The sequence below is a fragment of the Syngnathoides biaculeatus genome, chromosome 14, assembly GCF_019802595.1.
Source record: "Syngnathoides biaculeatus isolate LvHL_M chromosome 14, ASM1980259v1, whole genome shotgun sequence".
Taxonomy (NCBI): Eukaryota; Metazoa; Chordata; class Actinopteri; order Syngnathiformes; family Syngnathidae; genus Syngnathoides; species Syngnathoides biaculeatus.
In genome coordinates, this window is record NC_084653.1 from 3,453,699 (window position 1) to 3,474,500 (window position 20,802).

Sequence of the window (20,802 nt, forward strand, 5' to 3'; positions counted from 1 at the left end):
TGTCAGTGGAATTGAGAAAATCTTCAAAATATTCTCCGTCCCAATTCACAAAGTCCCGTGTTGAGCTCAGCAGCACACTGTCCTCTTTATTCAGTGTTGACGGCGCACTGCTTCCCCCTCCTTAGACCCTGGATCTTGAACCACAATTACCTCGAAGCCATCTGGAACTCTTTGTCAATGGCCTCACCGAACTCCTCCCATGCCAGACTTTTTGCTTCAGCAACCACCAAAGCTACATTACACTTGGTGGTTGTGTACGTTGAGCTTCTTGACCTAATTAGAGCGAATTGAACATTTGTCAGAAAAGGATTGTGTGCAGTAGCACATCATGAATTTTATTTCATTAAATTATTTGGTAGATTTTAGAGGTGTTTGAAGTTCCCATTCCAAGTTTTTTTTTGGGTAATTCCAACAAAATGCTGGCCACTATTTTTAACCAGTTACAATAATTGACTTTACTAATAGTAATGGTTTGCATGAAATTCATTAATATTGTTTCCAAAGTCTTGGGGATTATTCAATGTTTTTTGTTTGTTTTTTGTTAATTTGTTTTCGAAATAGAGATGACTTTTTCTGTACTTTTTTGTCAGTTGTGTTTTTCACCTTGGAACTCTGCCATGAATTTTCATTTTTGTCTAGTTGCTTCCTTATTGTTGAGTCATTAACACTAACCTTAACTGAGGCAAGCGAGGCCTGCAGTTCTTGTTTTCCATTGTGACCTGCTGAATGAGATGTCGCTGCGGTCTTGGAGTCATTTTTGTTGAAAGGGAAAGTTCACTGCTGTTCCATATTTTCTCCAATTTAGGATGAATCGTGTCACTAAGGTTTGCAGGAATCTTAAAGCTTTTGAACTGGCTTGGTAACCCTTTGCAGACTGATAGATCTCAATTACTTTATTTCCCATCTGTTATTAAATTTATTTGGATTGTAGCATTTTGTTGCATCTATTTTTTTTTTTTTTAGATATTTTGGCCAACTTAATTTTTCATAATTTAATTCATGATTTAATAAAGGTAGCCATACATTTTTCAAACAGGGCCAGGTAACTTTTAATAGCTTGTTTCACATAAATGAAACCACTGTTTAAAAACTGCATTATACGTATCCAGCACTCCTGCGACCCTTGTGAGGATAAGCGGCTCAGAAAATCAAAGGATGGATGGGTGACTGGATTTTTGTTTACATTTGTCTGACGATCTTAAAGTAAAAAAATTATGCAAAAAACAAATTCACAAGGTACAAATACTCTTTCACAGCACTATAGATCTTGTGAAGCACTTAGTATTGATTTTTAATTTTGAAAGGTTTCAGTGATTGATTTGACTGATTGATTTTCACATTGCTGGTATAAAGGAATGCAGTAATTATCTTCACAGCTCTGTATGTCTTTAGGCCATATGCAGTTTCTGTTTTGTCACTTGGAATATGAAGTACAGGCTGTAAACACTTTTATTCTGGCTGACGGAAGAGTGGTGGCCTCCTCCTCTATGCCACAAACTGCTCCTGCATTGTCGTGTGTTGCATTGCCTCCAGCCTTTCGTTGAAAGAGCCTCGTTGTGCTCCTCAACCAACTCGATGTCACCTTTTCCTAGCGAAACAATTTGCTCAACTTCAGGTTCCACCTCCACTTCGAACCTCAATATCTTGTTGAGTAGCAACAGCCTGAAGCCACATTCTCACTTGTCTGTTTCATATTTCTCAATGATTATTTTTGTTTTGTTTTGATGATTCTCACTGGTACTGGCCATCAATTTCTTGGGTCCCATGGTGAAAAATAAATCAGCAAAGAAGTTGTACAGTATGAGTGTGCGCAGGTGTATGACAATGGAATCGGTGACAAAGATACAGGGAGTGTGTCATCGGTAAAGCATGACGTCCCCCAAAAAAATAAATGGACGTCCCTCCTAGCTAATGGAGGGATGTAATGCCAGAAAGATGCTACGTGATAGCCAATAGGGGGAGATGCTCTATTGCGCCACACAAACCAAGAGGCGGGATCTGCCTCATGGGTAAAGATTTACATCTCTCATAGCCAATGTGATGCCAGGAAGATGCGCCAGCCGTAGCTCTATTGCGCAGCTTTCAAACCAAAATAGAGTACAGGATGTTTACTTTCGGTGGAATCCAGCGCCATTTTTTTTCCTTCCGTATCCTGAATTTTTTTTCGGAAACAAAAATTTTCCGGGGAGGCTTTTCGCAGCCTGAATCTTTCGTTAGTAGAGACTTTCCGAAGTAGAGCTACCACTGTTCATAGATTAAATTCTCTTAAATTATCACCACATTTCAGTTCAATATTCTTACTGTATTGCTGTTATAATGTGAACGTGCTTGACTTGCCCTCACTGAGTCATCCTGAGTAAGACATAAGGAAGCTCTCCTGCTCAGTCAAGATGGTGTTTGGCCTGCCTCTCATTTCACTCCTGGCTGGAAGATCTTGTTGCTGCTTCTGATTTTCTTTCAGTTTCTCATTTGTAACCCTTGGTAGAAATGGTTGCGAAAAAGAAACCACAAATTTATGTGAAAAATAACATTTACGGCTTAATGATCGGGTTAAATTAATGCATTCTTATCACAATTGATGGTGCAACCATTCCGTAAAGATAATATTCTCTGACTCTCATCATCCTCTATCTTTGGTGTTAGCATCAACTGTTGCCATGACAGCCAGGAGGTGGTGAAAATGACAGAGAGGATTGTTCAGTCCAACAGTCAAGCCAATTTCTCAAGAGGCAGCATGCAGCCAAGACACTCCCCTGTCCCTGCCTGTCGGACTGCTGTGTATTTTTAGAGCGATTTAAAAGCTTGCATGGCAAAGTGCTTGCATTTTGAATGAAGACCAAGATAAGTAAAATGAGTGGTGAGCTTCAGGAAATCAGTGGCACTGATAAGAAATGCCTGTTTTTTATGATTTCATTTGCGATATATATATATATATGTATCTAAACAATGTTGTCCATGTCTGTACCTACTCTGTTGATCCCGAAGAAAACTCAACATTTTAGAAGTGATATCTGTCACGGAGCCCTAATTGACTGACCAGATACCTCGCAGCGATTCTCGACATTTCTCCACATCCACAAATAACATCAAAAGACCTACATAAGAAATGAAAAGTCAAATAAAACTTCTTGATAGTTAATTATTATATTTTACTTTCTAATTATGTTGATGTTCCAATATCCTGTCTTTCAGCTAATCATGGTGACATACCTTTCAAAGCAGAATTATTGCAACATCACCTCTTGTCTCGAACCATGAGTTCCACCCCAATAAAATCTAAAACAATATATTATTGCAGCAGTGCATATAATAAATGGATAAATGTTTTTGCAAGTATTTTTGGAATGGGTAGATCAATGGCATTTGGAACTGTTCCTACTGGCTCTCACTCCAATCCAAATTACTAAATGTTGCCATACAGCAGTGACCAGTTCTGTGATGTCAGCCATTGTGAATGTCAACACTGTAAAAGATTATTTGCGTCATATTATGACCTTCTGCATTGAAATTCAGGGCTAATAATGGAATATAATAATGGAAATCGATTCCATAAAGGGTCATTGCTTGAGTTCCTGTTCCTGTTGGTCTCCATGTCCATATTAGAGATAGGCATTCAACAAAAATTCTGTGATTAACTGGGGTAAAAAACATTTCCTCCCGCCTTGAGTTCCCCATGTGTCTTGTGCAGGTAATTCTCAGCTCGGAGCATCCATCGTCGACGCCTTGGACACACTGTACATCATGGGTATGCACGAAGAGTTCAAGGATGGTCAGGAGTGGATTGAGCAGAATCTGGACTTCAGTGTGGTATGTTCCTAATTTCAATTAAGGGGTAGGTTTTCCATAGAAAATAGTCTCATATCATCTGAAGTTGTGAGACTGCATTGAACACTTCTGTTTGAAAAATATTATCAAAGAAGAAATGAGGAAAACGTGGGTTGTCTCGTATTTACGTTTTGGAAGCTTTAACCAGTTTGATCCATGTGCAACAAATACACTGGTGCAACAAACTAATGACCTTGGCATTTACCTGAGCCAAGGCAGAGCAATGGCAAAAGCTAATGTTAGAACATTTTGGGAACATACCAGACCAATGACTGGCAGTGTTTTGCATCACCCAAACCAACCAGATACTTAAAGTACCTTTTCCTCAAATAATGAGTAGTATAAACAGTGCCCCAGTTAGTCACCTGGTGCATCATCCACTAACATGAATGACAAAAAATTCCCTCCATGCCAATTTCAGTAAATGCGTACATTGATAGCTACTTTATTCATTCATTTGGGGAAAATTGGATTGTCAAAGCAGCACTCATCGAATGGGGCATCAGACATCTTTCTTACTTTTCACCCTTGCGTAAACAATAATCTTAATATAACGACCATACGATGTAGATGGGTGTCTTTATGTATGTGTGTGTGTGTGTGTGTGTGTGTGTGTATGTATATGTATATATATATATGTATATATATATATATATATATATATATATATATTTACAGTGAAGAAAAATAAGTATTTGAACACCCTGGTACATTGCAAATTCTCCCACTTAGAAATCACGGAGGGGTCTGAAATTTTCATTGTAGGTGCATGCCCACTGTGAGAGAGAGATTCTTAAAAAAAAAAAAAAATCCAGAAATCACAATGTGATTAGTCAGGCGGAAGTTAGAAAGGCAATGAACAGAATGAAAAATGGAAAGGCAGTTGGTCCCAATGACATACCAGTGGAGATATGGAAGCAATTTGGTGAGGTGGCTGTGGAGTTTTTGACCAACTCGTTCAATAGAATGCTCGATTCCCCTTGGACCATGATGTTCGCAGATGATATTGTGATCTGCAGTGAAAGCAAGGAACAGGCCGAGGAAGAGTTAGAAAGATGGAGGTACGCACTGGAAAGGAGACGAATGAAGATTAGCGGAAATAAAACAGAATATATGTGCGTGAATGAGAGGGGCGGAGGAGGAAGAGTGACGCTCCAGGGAAAAGAGGTAACGAGGGTGGATGACTTCATATACTTGGGGTCAACAATAAAAGGCATTGGTGTGTGTGGTAAGTAAGTGAAGAAACGGGTCCAAGCGGGATGGAACAGTTGGCGGAATATGTCTGGTGTTCGATGTGACAGAAGAGTACCCCCAAGGATGAAGGGCAAAGCTTATAAAATAGTGGTGAGGCCAGCCATGATGTATGGATTAGAGACGGTGGCTCTGAACAAACAACAAGAAGCAGAACTGGAGGTAGCAGAAATGAAGATGCTGAGGTTCACACTTGGTGTGAATAGGCTGGATTGGATTAGAAATGAGCAAAGAGGGACAGCCAAAATTGGATGTTTTGGAGACCAGGTGAGAGAGAGCAGACTTCGATGGTTTGGACATGTTCAGATGCAAGAGAGTGAGTATATTGGTAGAAGGGTGCTGAGGATTGAACTGCCAGGCAAAAGATCGAGAGTAAGACCAAAGAAAAAGGTTGATGGATTGTTGTGAGGGAGGATGTGAGGACAGTGGGTGTTGGAGAGGAAGATACACGAGTTAGGCTTACAATCAAAAAGATGACACGCTGTGGCGACCCCTAACGAGACAAGTTGAAAGGAAAAGAAGAAGAATTAAGTCATCAAATTCTTGATCAGCGAACCTACTATTTTCTGCCTTGTGTTGTTTTTGGGACACTCACTCACATCCTGCTGGTCGTATTAGTATTTGTAATACATTTTGTAGACTATCGCACAAATCATCACTTTAAACTGCTCCCTTTCTACAATTGTCATTGCACAGGACGAACGGGTAAAGGCTGTACAACCTGAACACAATGTGGTATGTTTCCACACTCTTATCTCCTACCTGTTCTCAATGAAGAAGACTTGACATCTTGCACATCTATTACTCTTATAAGGAATAGTTCATATAAACAGAAATTGTTTGTTCTTCTTTGGTCTGAATGTCCTACCAGGGCAGCACCAACTGCTGGAGAAAAATTCCTTTTGTGTTTTGGCAGACTTTGCAAATAAAGCTAATTCTGATTCTGACTTCCCATACTGGTCAACACCTGTTTAACTTTCTCCCCTCTGGCAGGCGGTACAGGTCCTATAAAACACAGACGAGCAGACTCAAGGACAGCTTTTTTTCCAAGAACCTTCAATTCCTTGAACTTAAAACCACTAAACACAACAGTACTGAAATGAAAAATTATGCAACTGCACTTCTTGTTTGCTTTTCTTGGCTTTATGATCTTAGCCAAGATTCTTGAGAAAGTTATTTTTAATCAACTCAGCAATTTCTTGAATTTAAATTGACTTTTTGACAAATTTCAATCAGGGTTCCAAACTCATCACAGTACAGAATCTGCTCTTATCAAAGTGCTAAATGATATAAGGTTGAATACTGACTAAGGAAAGGTGTCAATTTTGATCTTGTTGGATCTCTGCGTGGCTTTGGATTCGGTAGATCACAATATACTGCTAAACAGGTTGGAAACATGTTTGGACTAAATGGAACGGTCCTTAAATGGTTTTGGGCCTACCTGGAGGAAAGGAGCTACTTTATGACTATTGGAGGTGCTGGGTCTCAGCAAATAGCAATTATCTATGGGGTCCCACAAGGGTCAGTTCTTGGACCTCTCCTGTTCAGCCAGTATATGACCCTTGGGTCAAATTCTTCAAAACTTTAATTTTGACTACCATAGCTATGCAGATGAAACACAGTTATATTTAGCAGTGTCTCCAGATGACTACAGTTCAATTGAGGTATTGTGCCACTGTCTAAATCAGATAAATAACTGGATGTGCCAAAATTTTCTTAAACTAAATCACAACAAAACTGTGACAAATGTTTTTGGCAATAAAGAAAAGAGAATTGCTTTTAGTAAACACCTGGACCCTCTATCTTTAAAAACCAAAGACCAAGTCCGAAACCTTGGTGTTCTGATTGATTCTGATCTGACTTTCAACAATGATTTCAAATCAATCACATAAACTGCCTTCGAGCATCTGAAAACTATATCTAGACTCAATGCTCGAAGAATGCTCGTTCAACTAAATATGGACAATATCAACAAACACAAGGCTGTATGTTCAAAGGTAAGTGAGGGAAAATATCTTCTCTGAGTTTGATTGAATTATTATCAGTGCTTTATACATTGCAGGTGAACAATTTTCTCTTTGCTAATGAATCACTGACCTGCTGAATGAAGTGTGTAATGTTTTATGCCAAAGAGTCAGGTTAGTGATACGTAAATGCGTGATGTCATGCAAGAGAAATATCTATTTGCCTATTTGTATCGTATCGGACTTTTAAGACAGGGCACTGGGTTCCATTACGACCCAAGTCAAATGAATACACCCACTCACTTATAAAGACTTCATTGATATTACTTGTGATCTTTCGAAGTAAAAAGTACTCACCCTACTGTACATGCACAGTATAATTCCATTATTTGATCCTGTTGGATTTCAATATGAAGTTTGTGATACGTCAAACGTTTTTGCATCGATCGCCAACATTACGCTGTAACTCTGACATTGCGTCCTACTCTGTCCAAAATCTTAATTCCATATACATATCCTTGTGTGAAATAGTTGAGACCTCTCTGTAGAACTTTCTTGGACAAGTCTGGCGCATTTGGCAAAAAACATACCCAATATTATCTGGAATACGCGATAGAGAATCCAGTTCAAACCTGTTATGTTCAGTCGCCATTTTGGAAGATTGTGGGGCATGGCAACTGTAGCTAAGGGCGGCGGAGGTGAAGATCGCCAGTCAGAAAGGTCCATTGGCTGGCATCCAGTTTAGTGTGTACACAGCCTCCTGGCCGGAGATGGCTGATTTTGGCTCCAGTACTCCTGCAACCCTTGTGAGGATATGTGGCTCAGATAATGGGTGGTTAGATTTAGTCAGGCTATATCACTGAACTCTACCTCTAAGAGGACACTTCAAATGTATTCACTAGCAAAAATATGTAATTTCAGGGTTTTACAAAGAAAGACGAATTCGTTAGTAAAAAAATTAACAGCAGAAATCTCAATTCCATGTGAAACGCTTAATTTACTGACATTACACATCGCTGTTTTACTTTTTTCCACATTAAAATTCCGCCAAATTGCTCACTCCAAAATCGTGCCTGAGTAAGGAGCATAATAACTCATTGCTTTTCCCTAGAGAGTAGCCAGATAACAGTGACAACGTCAATAATAATAGCCGTGATTCATCTATATTTCTTGCCAATTTTAAAATTTTGAATGGTGACTTGAACAACGTGCAGTCGAGCAGTTCAACAACATTCTCATGATTACACAGACTATTCTTTTTTTCAATAAACACTACGAAGCGATTATCTGGTTCTTTTTTCATTTACAGTGACGGTAGAGTAAGATCAAAGTATGAGGAAATGCACAATTTCACTTTCACCACACTATTTTTGTTTGTTTCCCTAAGTAAAAAGTGTATTTTATTGACTTTTTTCACCTACATTCAGAATAATTTTTTTATGACCTGTGAAATGCACAATTCATACCAAAGTGCACTGTAATACATAGTCAATACAATAAGGACTATGAAACTCAGTGATGGACTTACTGTACTTAGCTTAAATAATTGCAATAAAAAATTAGACCTTTCAATGTCAGTATGGTCCGGATAGCGAGCTGTTTAAATGCGCTGCACGGCTGATGTCACGTAGTCAGTGCTTCTCTCCCTGTCAGTCACTCACAGTTTTGCTAGTTAAACAGATCTGTAATCTTGTCGTGTTGTCTTTTCATTAAAATTACATTTAATGGTGTTTTGAGAATATTTTTATCGGCAATTAGGAATTTTCATGGCCGCTTCCATTTTGGCATGTCACATGACGTAGTACTTGCGCGGGTGTGACGTATTCTTTTCGCAAATAAAGAAATCATGGCCGATTTGTAGTGTAATTACATGCAGTACCACCACCATCGAACACGTGAAAATGCCCTACTATATCGTGAAATTTTGCCATAATTCGAATAGAAATAATTGGAGGAAGGCTCATTGGCATTTTCTGCCCAGTAAGAAAAATAAACATTTAAGGACCCACTGGGTAGCGAAGTGTGGTCACCCTGAGCTGTATGACACAAGTACAGGTGAATTTAAGCATTTATTTAAAACGAACACTTTTAGAGTACAATAAGTCTCTGAATTCTTTTAAATAACATTATGTCACTCACCAATGATGACAAAAGTACTTCTTCCATTAGTGCGATTTCTTGTGCTTCATATGTCATGCAGGCGTTGAGACTTCCATCCGTTAATCATTTGAACCTAATTCAATTTGATTTGCCATCATGATGGTACGATGGTGAACTGTTTTTGCCGACAAAGGCATGTCTTTTACGAATGCTTTGGCATACTACCCAATACCCATCTGTGAATTTAAACACACAGAAGAACCCTCCCTCTCCAAAAAGGCTGTCCATTCTTGTTGAAAACTTCGCTGGTACTCATATTTTTTTCTTTGTGCGACCTTTGTCAAAAGTTTCCATAATTAGTTGTTCTGACACGATCGGTGTTCAACCCTTCTGCGCCTGTGGTGAATTAGCGATTCAGACTCGCGACATTCCCGTCCGAAGATCCATCCAAATATTCACCATTATTTATAGCCACAGGTTCAAATCTGTATGGACGTATTCCTCTGTCTTCCCAATCAACCGATACTGCTATTTCTTCATCATATGAAAATAAATCCGAGAAATCAGCGCTGTCCATGATTGTGTATTTCTTTGTTTATGCACGGAATACGTCACTTCCTGTTTTTTAAGTCACGTGAACTCGTAAAAATAGTCAAAATGGCGCCGCTCATACAAAAATGTGATTACTTTGATACAAGTTCTTTGAGTTTTTTTAATAGAATTTTTCTGGATATGCTTATTTATAATGAATTAACAAGAAATCGTTGAGGTAAGCAATCACCGGAGTATTCCTTTAAAATACCTATGTATCATATGTGCCATATTTTCACAACTATAACGAGTACTTAAAGTCTTAAATTTTCTGGACAGCACGCCTTATTTGCACAATGAGTTCCTGTATCTTTAAAGCCCAAGTGATGTGCTTATAAACATTCTAAAATAGATTTTGTAATGAAAAATACATATAACATTATTCACTTCAATGTCTATACGAAAAAATAAATATCAGCGTAGAGCGTGTCATCCATGCGCAAAGTCGCAGAAGCCTCACTCGATATCCAAATGGTAGCCGTATTGGGTGCATCGTCATCAGCAAACGCACACTGGGACATTCACCATTTAAAACACGTAGTGGCACCTGCTATGGGAGAGGAACAAAAGAGATTTTCAGATTTTTCCGACCCCCTTCTGACATGGAAGCTCTTTTCGAAGAAAAGAACATCTCACAGTTGAGTGAAGTGACTGGGGCAATATTACATTATTATCATTTCGAGCCATATTTACATGAGATGCGGATCACTTCTAACTAACAACTGACTCCCCGACTCCCTCTCGAGCAACAGACCGGCCTGCCAGCCGCGAGCGACCAGCCACGAGTGAGCAAAAAATAAAACAGAAGAACAAAAAAAGGTATGAGTGACCGGCCGGCTGGCCGCGAACAATACCGAGCTGATATTGAGTCATTAGCACCATAATGTTTTTCCAGTTTAACTGTATAGTCCCTCTTTGCAATGTTAATTTCTTTAGTCAGCTGGTTTCCAATGCAATTGTAGAGGGCCCTGTCGCCACTACAATATGGAATCTCTTTAGCCGGCTTGTTGTTCTTGAATGTGCAAAAAGTTTTTGTTGGTTCACACACGTCCTCACAGAAATATACATACGCGGTAACAATATCCGTGAATTCATCTAATCTGTGCAGTCAAAGCTGCTTTGAAGTTCTGATTTTGGCTCTACAGCTTTTTTTGTCATCATTGCTAACTTGTATTGAGCAGCCAGTTCAATCAAATGGACACCGATTTGATAGGCCTTGACATGTCATGTGAATAGGTTTGGGAAATGCACCAATCACAGCATGCAGTGTTTTTTTCTTGCTGCGGTAACGTTTTGACAACTGAAAGAAGACATCTCAAAAGCCCAGTTTCTGCTCCTCATCTCCTTTTCCAACCATTCTCCGCCTACCTTTACGTCTAGAGTCCCATTGATGTAAAATGAGGTCATCAACACTTTTAAGATTGATTCCATTTCCTCCTCCTGGAAACATCATAAGAAGCTCATTTTGGAACTGTGAGCAACTGCAGAATGCTTCTACTTGAGTTATCCTGCTACATTGGTGTTTCAATAACATTTCCAAAGAGCTTCTGGATCATAAAGTGCATAAAGTCCCGCAACCATCTTTTCATTGCTTCCACTGTTCTGGTGTTTTTTGGGGGTAAAGGATGCAAATGCACCCGGTTTTCATAAATTGACAAATTAGATGAGATTAACCATGACTTTTGATGTGTTTTGCAAACAAATGTACAGTAGTGTTCAAAACAATGGCAGTCCAATATGACAGATTAATCCACGGTTTCAGTAAATTTTGTTTTATTGCTAGACGTCAAGCAAACTACAAGTAGGTGTCATAGATTCTCAGAAAACCAACAAGACCCATCATTCATGATGTGCACACACTCGTAAGCCTGTGTAATTGGGCAATTTGTTGAAAGGGGTGTGTTTAAAAAAAAAAAAAAAAAAAATAGCAGTGTGGCATCCGATCAGTGAGGTCATCAATTTTGTGAAAAACAGATGTGATTCAGGTGGCCCTTATTAAAGGATGAAGCCAGCACCTGTTGAACATGCATTTCTCCTTGAAAGCCTGAAGAAAATAGGTTGTTCAACAGACTGTTTAGAAGAACAGCGTACTTTGATTAAAAGTTTCATTGTAGAGGGGAATCCTGATAAAGATATACCAAAAAATACAGACTGTTCAGCTAAAGGGATCTCTAATGCCTTAAAAGGAGAGAAAAACCAGAGACCCATGGCAGAAAACAGAAGACAACCATCAAAATGGATCCCAGAATAACCAGAAAGGCAAAGGCTCAGCCAATCATCAGAACCAGGGTGATCAAAGACTGTCTAAAGTTACCTATAAGTACTTTGACAATGAGAAGATGTCTATGTGAAGCAAATCTACTTCAAGAATCCCCCGCAAAGTCCCTCTGCTAAAAACAAAAGGCATGTGTAGAAGAGGTTACAATTTACTAAAGTACACATCAACTGGCCTAAAGAGAAATGAACATTTTGTGTACTGATGAGAGTAAAATGGTTCTTTTTAGATCTAGGGGCCGCAGACAGTTTGTAAGATGACCCCAAAATTCTGAATTCAAGACACAGCGCACAGTGAAGTATGGTGGTGCAAGCATCTTGATCTGGACATGTTTCTCTGTTATTGAAGAGGTCATGTTGCCTTTTACTGAAGAGGACATACCCTTGAAACGGGTGTTTCCACAAGACAATGACCCCAAACACACTGGCACACAGTCTTCATTCCAAACTAACAAAGTCAATGTCATGGAGTGCCCAGCCCAATCGCTGGATCTTAATCTGATCAAGAATTTGTGGGGTGACATCAAAAATGCTTTTCCTGAGGAAAAATACAAGAAATGTAAATGAATTGTGGAATGTTCTTAAGGAATCTTAGAGTGGACTAACTGAAAGGTGCCACAAGTTGGTTGACTCCATGCGTCAGCGTCTCGCCTGCCATCTCCCAGTGGATTGCAGGACATAGCAGGTGAGACTGGTTGATAGCACGTCAACCTCGCGCACTATCAGCACCGAGGAATCCCAAGGTTGTGTCCTCTACCCTCTGTTCTTCTCGCCCTACACAAACAACTGCACCTCAAAGCACCCGACTGTCAAATTCCTGAAGTTCGCAGATGATTCCACAGTCAGTGGCCTCATCAAAGACTGCGACGAGTTTGCATATCAACAGGAAATGGCAAGACTGGACCTTTGGTGTGGCCAACACAACCTGACGTTGAACACGCTAAAGACTGTAGAGATGATTGTGAACTTCAGGAGGCATCCTTCACCACAGCTGCCCCTGACGCTGTCCAACTGTCTTGTGTCAACCGTCGAGACCTTCAAGTTCTTGGGAATTACAGTCTCACGGGATTTGAAGTGAGAGATGATCAACTCCATCCTCAAAAAAGCCCACCAATGAATGTACTTCTTGCGGCTTTTGAGGAATCAGTGAACCTCCTATTTTCTGCCATGTGCCATTGTTGGGACACACCCTCACATTCTGTTGGTCCAATCAGTATTAGTATTAGCAATATATTCTGTAGACTCTTGCATGATTTGTCACCTTAAACCTCTTCCCTTTGCACAATTGTCGTTGCACTGGTCTATAACGGGAACCACGAACGGTTAAGGGCACCCTTCTTCTTCTTTTCCTTTCGGCTTGTCCCGTTAGGGGTCGCCACAGCGTGTCATCTTTTGCCATGTTAGCCTATCTCCTGCATCTTCCTCTCTAACCCCAACTGCCCTCATGTCTTCCCTCACCACATCCATAAACCTTCTCTTTGGTCTTCCTCTCGCTCTTTTGCCTGGGAGCTCCATCCTCAGCATCCTTCTACCAATATACTCACTCTCTCGCCTCTGAACATGTCCAAACCATCGAAGTCTGCTCTCGAATCTTGTCTCCAAAACATCCAGCTTTGGCTGTCCCTCGAATGAGCTCATTTCTAATCCTATCCAACCTGGTCACTCCGAGCGAGAACCTCAACATCTTAATTTCTGCCACCTCCAGTTCAGCTTCCTGTTGTTTCTTCAGTGCCACCGTCTCTAATCCGTACATCATGGCCGGCCTCACCACTGTTTTGTAAACTTTGCCCTTCATCCTAGCAGAGACTCTTCTGTCACATAACACACCAGACACCTTTCGCCAGCTGTTCCAACCTGCTTGGACCCGTTTCTTCACTTCCTGACCACACTCTCCATTGCTCTGTATTGTTGACCCCAAGTATTTGAAGTCGTCCACCCTCGCTATCTCTTCTCCCTGTAGCCTCACTCTTCCCCCTCTACTTTTCTCATTCACGCACATATATTCTGTTTTACTTCTGCTAATCTTCATTCCTCTCCTTTCCAGTGCATGTCTCCATCTTTCCAATTGTTCCTCTGCATGCTCCCTGCTTTCACTGCATATGACAATATCATCTGCGAACATCATGGTCCAAGGGGATTCCAGTCTAACCTCATCTGTCAGCCTATCCATTACCACTGCAAACAGGAAGGGGCTCAGAGCTGATCCCTGATGCAGTCCCACCTCCACCTTAAATTCCTCTGTCACACCTAAGGCACACCTCACCATTGTTCTGCTGCCATCATACATGTCCTGTACTATTTTAACATACTTCTCTGCCACACCAGACTTACGCATGCAGTACCACAGTTCCTCTCTTGGTACTCTGTCATAGGCTTTCTCTAGATCCACAAAGACACAATGTAGCTCCTTCTGACCTTCTCTGTACTTTTCCACGAGCATCCTCAAGGCAAATAATGCATCTGTGGTACTCTTTCTAGGCATGAAACCATACTGTTGCTCGCAGATACTTACTTCTGTCCTGAGTCTAGCCTCCACTACTCTTTCCCATAACTTCATTGTGTGGCTCATCAACTTTATTCCTCTATAGTTCCCACAGCTCTGAACATCCCCTTTGTTCTTAAAAATGGGAACTAGAACACTTTTCCTCCATTCTTCAGGCATCTTTTCGCCCGCTAGTATTCTGTTGAATAAGTTGGTCAAAAACTCCACAGCCATCTCTCCAAATTGCTTCCATACCTCTACCGGTATGTCATCAGGACCAACTGCCTTCCCATTTTTCATCCTTTGTAATCCCTTTCTGACTTCCCCCTTAGTAATCATTTCCACTTCCTGGTCCTTCACTCTTGCCTCTTCAACTCTTCCTTCTCTCTCATTTTCTTCATTCATCAATTTCTCAAAGTATTCTTTCCATCTATTTAGCACACTACCGGCACCAGTCAACACATTTCCATCTCTATCCTTAATCACCCTAACCTTCTGCACATCCTTCCCATCTCTATCCCTCTGTCTGGCCAACCTGTAGAGATCCTTTTCTCCTTCTTTCGTGTTCAACCTGGTGTACATGTCTTCTTATGCCTCTTGTTTAGCCTTTGCCACCTCTACCTTTGCCCTACGTCGCATCTCGATGTACTCCTTTCGCCTCTCCTCAGTCCTCTCAGTATCCCACTTCTTCTTCGCTAATCTCTTTCCTTGTATGACTCCCTGTATTTTGGGGTTCCACCACCAAGTCTCCTTCTCCCCTTTCCTACCAGATGACACACCAAGTACTCTCCTGCCTGTCTCTCTGATTACCTTGGCTGTCGTCGTCCAGTCTTCCGGGAGCTTCGGTTGTCCATCGAGAGCCTGTCTCACCTCTTTCCGGAAGGCCGCACAACATTCTTCCTTTCTCAGCTTCCACCACATGGTTCTCTGCTCTACCTTTGTCTTCTTAATCTTCCTACCCACCACCAGAATCATCCTACATACTACCATCCTATGCTGTCGAGCTACACTCTCCCCTACCACTACTTTACAGTCAGTAACCTCCTTCAGATTACATCGTCTGCACAAAATATAAAAATATAATCTACCTGCTTGGTTCTACCTCCGCTCTTGTAGGTCACTATGTGTTCCTCCCTCTTCTGGAAATAAGTGTTCACTACAGCCATCTCCATCCTTTTTGCAAAGTCCACCACCATCTGCCCTTCAAAGTTCCTTTCCTGGATGCCGTACTTACCCATCACTTCTTCATCGCCCCTGTTTCCTTTACCAATATGTCCATTACAATCTGCACCAATCACAACTCTCTCGCTGTCTGGGATGCTCAGAACTACTTCATCTAGTTCCTTCCAGAATTTCTCTTTCAACTCTAGGTCACATCCTACCTGTGGAGCATAGCCGCTAACCACATTGTACATAACACCCTCAATTTCAAATTTTAGTCTCATCACTCGATCTGATACTCTTTTCACCTCCAAGACATTCTTAGCCAGCTCTTCCTTTAAAATAACCCCTACTCCATTTCTCTTCCCATCTACTCCGTGGTAGAATAATTTAAACCCTGCTCCCAAACTTCTAGCCTTACTACCTTTCCACCTGCTCTCTTGGATGCACAGAATATCAACCTTTCTCCTAATCATCATGTCAACCAACTCCTGAGCTTTTCCTGTCATAGTCCCAACATTCAAAGTCCCTACACTCAGTTGTAGGGTCTGTGCATTCCTCTTTTTCTTCTGACGCTGGATCCGGTTTCCTCCTCTTCTTTGTCTTCGACCCACAGTAGCTGAATTTCCACCGACGCCCTGCAGGTTAGCAGTGCCGGGGGCGGGCGTTGTTAACCCGGGCCACGACCGATCCGGTATGGGATTCTTTAGATGAACGCTCATATTTGTTTGGCACAGTTTTTACGCCGGATGCCCTTCCTGACGCAACCCTCTGCATTTATCCGGGCTTGGGACCGGCCTACAGATTGCACTGGTTTGTGCCCCCCATAGGGCACCCTGTACAATCTTAACATAATGTGGGGGGTTGATACACTCTTATCTCTTCTAAATGATACATATGGGACTCGTATAAGGAATAGTTCCTATAAACAGAAATCTCTTTTTTGTTCTTGTTACTTTGTTTGTTCTTTGTTCTGAATGTCATACCAGGATGGCACTGACTGCCGGAGACAAATTCCTTGTGTGTTTTTACAAAATTGGCCAATAAAACTGATTCTGATTCTGATGCCACACAGATGTGAAGGAGTGGTCATACAACAAAATCTTACTTTAGTGATTAAAAGGATTGGCAAATCCTACAAACAAAAAAAAGTTTGTACAAAATAGTTTTCAGTTTGTAAAGTCAAGTTAACACACACCTTTCAATAAATTGTCCAATTGCATAATCTTAAGAGGGTCTTGTTGGTTTTTTGAGAATCTACTACTGCACCTACTGGTAACTTGTTTGATATATAGCAATAAAAATATGAAATGTCGATTTCTATTTTGAAAACTAATGTGAATTGGGTTGAACTTTTTCTCACATATTCGCTCCCCTTCATTTTTTAACACCCCAATGCAATCATTAAATTTGAGCTTCATTAGAGTAAGAATTCTCAAAGAAACCATGCACTTTTAATTCTTGGCACAGTGCGATTGTGAGAGACAATAGGGTCTTTAATAAAGCTGTGGTAGGGATGAGGTTACAGTTTGTGGCTGATTCTGCTCGTGTCAGTCTGAAATATGAAACATTCAAAGCTATTTCCTGTAATTTCCGTTTTATCATAAAATGTTATTTTTTTTCCTCATTGTGGATTTTATTATCTATGACGTTTGTTTCATAGTATAATATGCATCCATTCATTTTCCAAGCCGCTTATCCTAACAAGGGTCACAGGAGTGCTGGAGTCTATCCCAGCTAACCTCAGGGGAAAGGCGGACTTACACCCTGAACTGGTTGCCAGTCAGTTGCAGAGCAACTGAACCCACACCGCCTACACCAAAGTCAGGAGAGTGTACTACTACACCATCTGTGACTACTCAAAGTATTTCTACTATTTCTATTTCTAAACTAGTTGTGCTTGCGCTAGTTGAAGCCACGTATTGTAAGCAAAGGAAAGCAAATTTATTTGTATAGCGCATTTCATACACTAGGAAACGTAATGTGCTTTACATGATTAAAGTTATTTGAAAACAAAGCAATAAAACATTTAATTAAGATGGGATAAAAACAAAAATGACAACAAAATATATATATTAATAAAAAGAAAAGTACAATTAAAACCACGTAGAGTGCAAGTAACCTATTTTAAAACATTCACACTTGGGGCTGACCTCATCTCTGTTGGCTACTTCTTCCATTTGTGTGCAGCATTATAGCCAAATGCTGCTTCACCATGTTTGTTTTGGACTCTGCGCTCCACTCTTTGACCAGTCTATCGTTCTCAGAGTGCTATTTGGTTTATATTCCATTAGCATTTATTTAATGTGTTCAGGAACTAAATCATGATTTATAGACCAGTAGCAGAACTTTAAAATCTATTCTCAAGCTGCCTGGAAGCCAGTGCAAGGACTTTAGGATTGGAGTTATTATGCTCTGACTGCTTTTTTCTGGTCAGAACGCGAGCTGCAGTATTCTGAATGAGCTGCAGATGTTTAATACTTTTTGGGGGAGTCTATTTTGTCACAATTACTTAATGAAATTAACTTACAGTGGGTATGGAAAGTATTCAGACCCCCTTACATTTTTCTGTTATATTGCAGTCATTTACGAAAATTATTTAAGCTAATATTTCTTCCTCATGAACGCACAGCACCCCATGTTGATAGAAATAAAGCAGTTAAAATTTTTGCAGATCTTTAAAAAAAATTCAAACTAAAATATCACAGCCATAAATAAAATAAAAAAACAGACACCTTGTTCAGTATTTGGGAGAAGCGTTCTTTGATTTTACATTTTTGGCTTTTCCACATTTCTTCCATGTAAGGATTGTGGAGCCCACTGCACTCTTAGGAATCTAAAAGGTCTGCCGACATCCCTATATACATTGTAAAATTTATATTATGAAAATATAATATTATTCACTTCAATGTCTATACGAAAAACAAAATGAGCATAGAGCGTGTCATTGCTGCGCAAAGTTGCGGAAGTCTCACTCGACATCCCAGTGGTAGCCATAATGTCTGCTATGTCATTTATAGCTGTCACACTGGGACAGTTGCCATTAAGAAAATGCTGTGCCACCTTTTATGGGAGACGAACAACAGAGATTTTTGGATTTTTCCGACGCCCCTTCTGAGACGGAAACTCTTTTTGAAGAAGAGAACACCTCACAACCGAGTGAAGTGACCGAGGCAATATTACCCTATCGTTTCGAGCCATATTTAGATAATATGCGGATCACTTCTAACTAACAACAGACTCCCCGACAGTATGTATGACAGTATGTAGCATACTCAGGAGGACCCATGGCGGGCGAAGTAACTGGCCAGTCGGGGGAAGAGCTCCTTTCTCCTCTCGCATGCATCCACACCACCTCCCCCGCCCGATCCACCTCTGCGGCGGCAATGAACAACGCCACCGGTGAGTGATGACGATGCCGCGGCCGTGAGCGACATTAATTGATACAACGAGACAGCATTTTGGCTAACACGGAGGTAAAACTGGTATAACCACACAAACCCAGCAGTGTGGGCATCTGGAAAAAATGTCAATTCCTGATTCATCCCCAAAATGAATGCTGTCAGTCAGCGCTTCAGGCAGTTTCTTTGACCTCATGATTCTCATTTGCTCTCACATGCACTGTGAGCTAGATGTATGGTCTTTCAGAGAAAGGTGTGTGCCTTTCCCATCAACGCCAATCAGTATGATCAAACAGCTGGACTCCAAAGAAGGTGTAGATCCATCTCAAGAATGATCAGACAAAATGGACAGCATCCAAGTTAAATATGAACGTCACAATAGTTTCGGAATACTTATGGCTGTGTGAAGTTTATTTTTTATAAATCTGCAAAAAATTGAACATTTTTTTTGTCAATATGGGGTGCTGTGTGTACAGTGGTGAGGAAAAAAAATATGAATTCAGCAAGTGTCTGCTATTTAAAGAAGAGAAAAATGCAAGAGTGTAGAGTGAAAAATGTAAGGGTGTTAGAATACTTTCCATACCCACTGTAAGTCCATATGATCAACAACATGGTAACTAGGATGGAATTACTCAATCTAATATACTATTATGTCATTTCCCATTTTTCCAGAATGCTGAGGTATCAGTATTTGAGGTCAACATTCGATTCATTGGAGGCCTTCTGGCAGCCTACTACCTCTCTGGACAAGAGGTTAGTACTCACCTCTGGTTCTCTCATATCAATAATATATAGGCGTTTCACTGACAGTTTTATTTTCAATTTTGCCTGATCATTTCAGCATGTGAGGCTCTCCCGGTTGTTTAATGCCACACTGTTTTGACTTTTGTCATTGTAGTTCGTGATCCACGAAAATTTAGGTCACCAAAATGTTTTGGCCAAAAATGGCCCAAAAGTACATTTTCTGTTTTGGACTGAAAGACCTTTTGTCTTCAAAATAGAGTGGACGAAACAGAGTGTTGTTGTAACGCAAGAAAAAAAACGTACTCAACGTGTGTTCGTATACACTATATATATATAAAATACCACCACTAAAAGTAAAAAAAAAAAAAAAAAACGGTCCACATTGAACAGTCACCCATCTTCGCTGCTTTCAGCCATATTGGTGCATAGGAGAATGCTTGTTGCATGCTATTATGCTTCACCCTAGTTAACCTACAAGCTGTTTCTAACAGTTAAATATGGAGCCAAGCCATGGAGGTGAACGTTCACTTAATGTCTGTTGTCTGCGCAACCTAATTGACTAATTATTGCCTCCGTGGCAGCCAATAGGAAATACGTCTGACAAATATTATCATGAAGGCAGGGCAATGAATAATTGCTAAGGTATGGTGACAAGTTGAAAAACAACAAAATAAGTGTTTGGTTTTTACACAACACTTGTCACAGCTCTGGTTATAACAAGCGTGGGCAAATGTTTTGGCTCAGGGACCACATTGACTTTTAAAAATTGATTGGTGGCCTAAGCCAAGACCAGATGCTTACACACAAAAAAATTTACAAAAAAAGACATTGTAGTGTTAAGACTTACCATATTTTCCAGACGACAGAGCGCACTGGTTAATAAGCTGCGCCCACTCTGTGTCGCATGTTTTTTCTCCACTTGCCATGCCAGACCATACTGCTCACCCAATAGCACATTTCAAACTCGATCAGAAAAACATCATCAATGAACATTAATATCTGCAAATAA

The 20,802-nt window shown here is 40.4% G+C and overlaps 1 protein-coding gene across 4 annotated transcripts in view; it reads left to right on the top strand.

Moving 5' to 3' along the window:
* man1a2 (mannosidase, alpha, class 1A, member 2) overlaps window positions 1-20,802 on the top strand; it is a 153,679-nt gene that overhangs the window by 47,109 nt on the left and 85,768 nt on the right. For all 4 annotated transcript variants that reach the window (XM_061842304.1, XM_061842307.1, XM_061842308.1 and 1 more), the window contains 2 exons: window positions 3,689-3,807; window positions 19,722-19,802. In XM_061842304.1, coding sequence (XP_061698288.1) covers window positions 3,689-3,807; window positions 19,722-19,802 — 200 coding nt within the window. The remainder of the gene's footprint in view (window positions 1-3,688; window positions 3,808-19,721; window positions 19,803-20,802) is intronic.